We start from the raw sequence: 562 nt of genomic DNA, 5'->3' as shown, positions 1-562 counted from the left end.
CTTACTTTATAAAAAATATATATAACACTATGTTATGGTGTTTAATCATACTTACATTCTTCATTTTGTAGCTTGTGAGCTAAAGCGAAGTCCTCGTGCATTAACCATTCTCGACATACTGAAAACAAAGAAAAAAATTAAACCTTGACCATAAGAACTGCAACATACAGCACTTTCTATATGGATTTTGGAGTTGCAATGATTTCCCTGCATGTATATCTTTTCATAAAGTTGCAATATGGAAGTAATCAACTGTACTTATAAAAGGATCTTAATTCAGAAAATGTTAAATATGAAAAGCTAATTAACCTCAATGGCCCACTGGATATTCAGGTTTATAATTCAATATTCAATAACAGAGACTTCTGCAAACTGTAGGGGTATTTTAAAAGGCACTTAGTATGTTTATCTGACTATGGAGGTGAACTGTGCAGGCCATAATCATTGTTTATAATTACAAAAGGATTATACTGATCAGAAGAAAACATACACAATTATCTTTTTTACCTTCCAACTAGTCTAATATTTTGAGGGGTTAATAGAACCACAATCTCATACTCTC

General features: G+C 31.3%; 1 protein-coding gene across 5 annotated transcripts in view; it reads right to left on the bottom strand.

Annotated features, from left to right (window-relative positions):
• The window catches only part of LOC119592056 (coiled-coil domain-containing protein 50-like), a 14069-nt gene that overhangs the window by 6863 nt on the left and 6644 nt on the right, over positions 1-562 (bottom strand). For all 5 annotated transcript variants that reach the window (XM_037940860.1, XM_037940862.1, XM_037940861.1 and 2 more), the window contains exon 2: positions 56-118. In XM_037940860.1, the coding sequence (XP_037796788.1) occupies positions 56-118 (63 nt within the window). The remainder of the gene's footprint in view (positions 1-55; positions 119-562) is intronic.

Source organism: Penaeus monodon, chromosome 29 (genome assembly GCF_015228065.2).
Source record: "Penaeus monodon isolate SGIC_2016 chromosome 29, NSTDA_Pmon_1, whole genome shotgun sequence".
Classification (NCBI taxonomy): domain Eukaryota; kingdom Metazoa; phylum Arthropoda; class Malacostraca; order Decapoda; family Penaeidae; genus Penaeus; species Penaeus monodon.
This window is presented reverse-complemented; position numbering and strand designations above follow the sequence as displayed.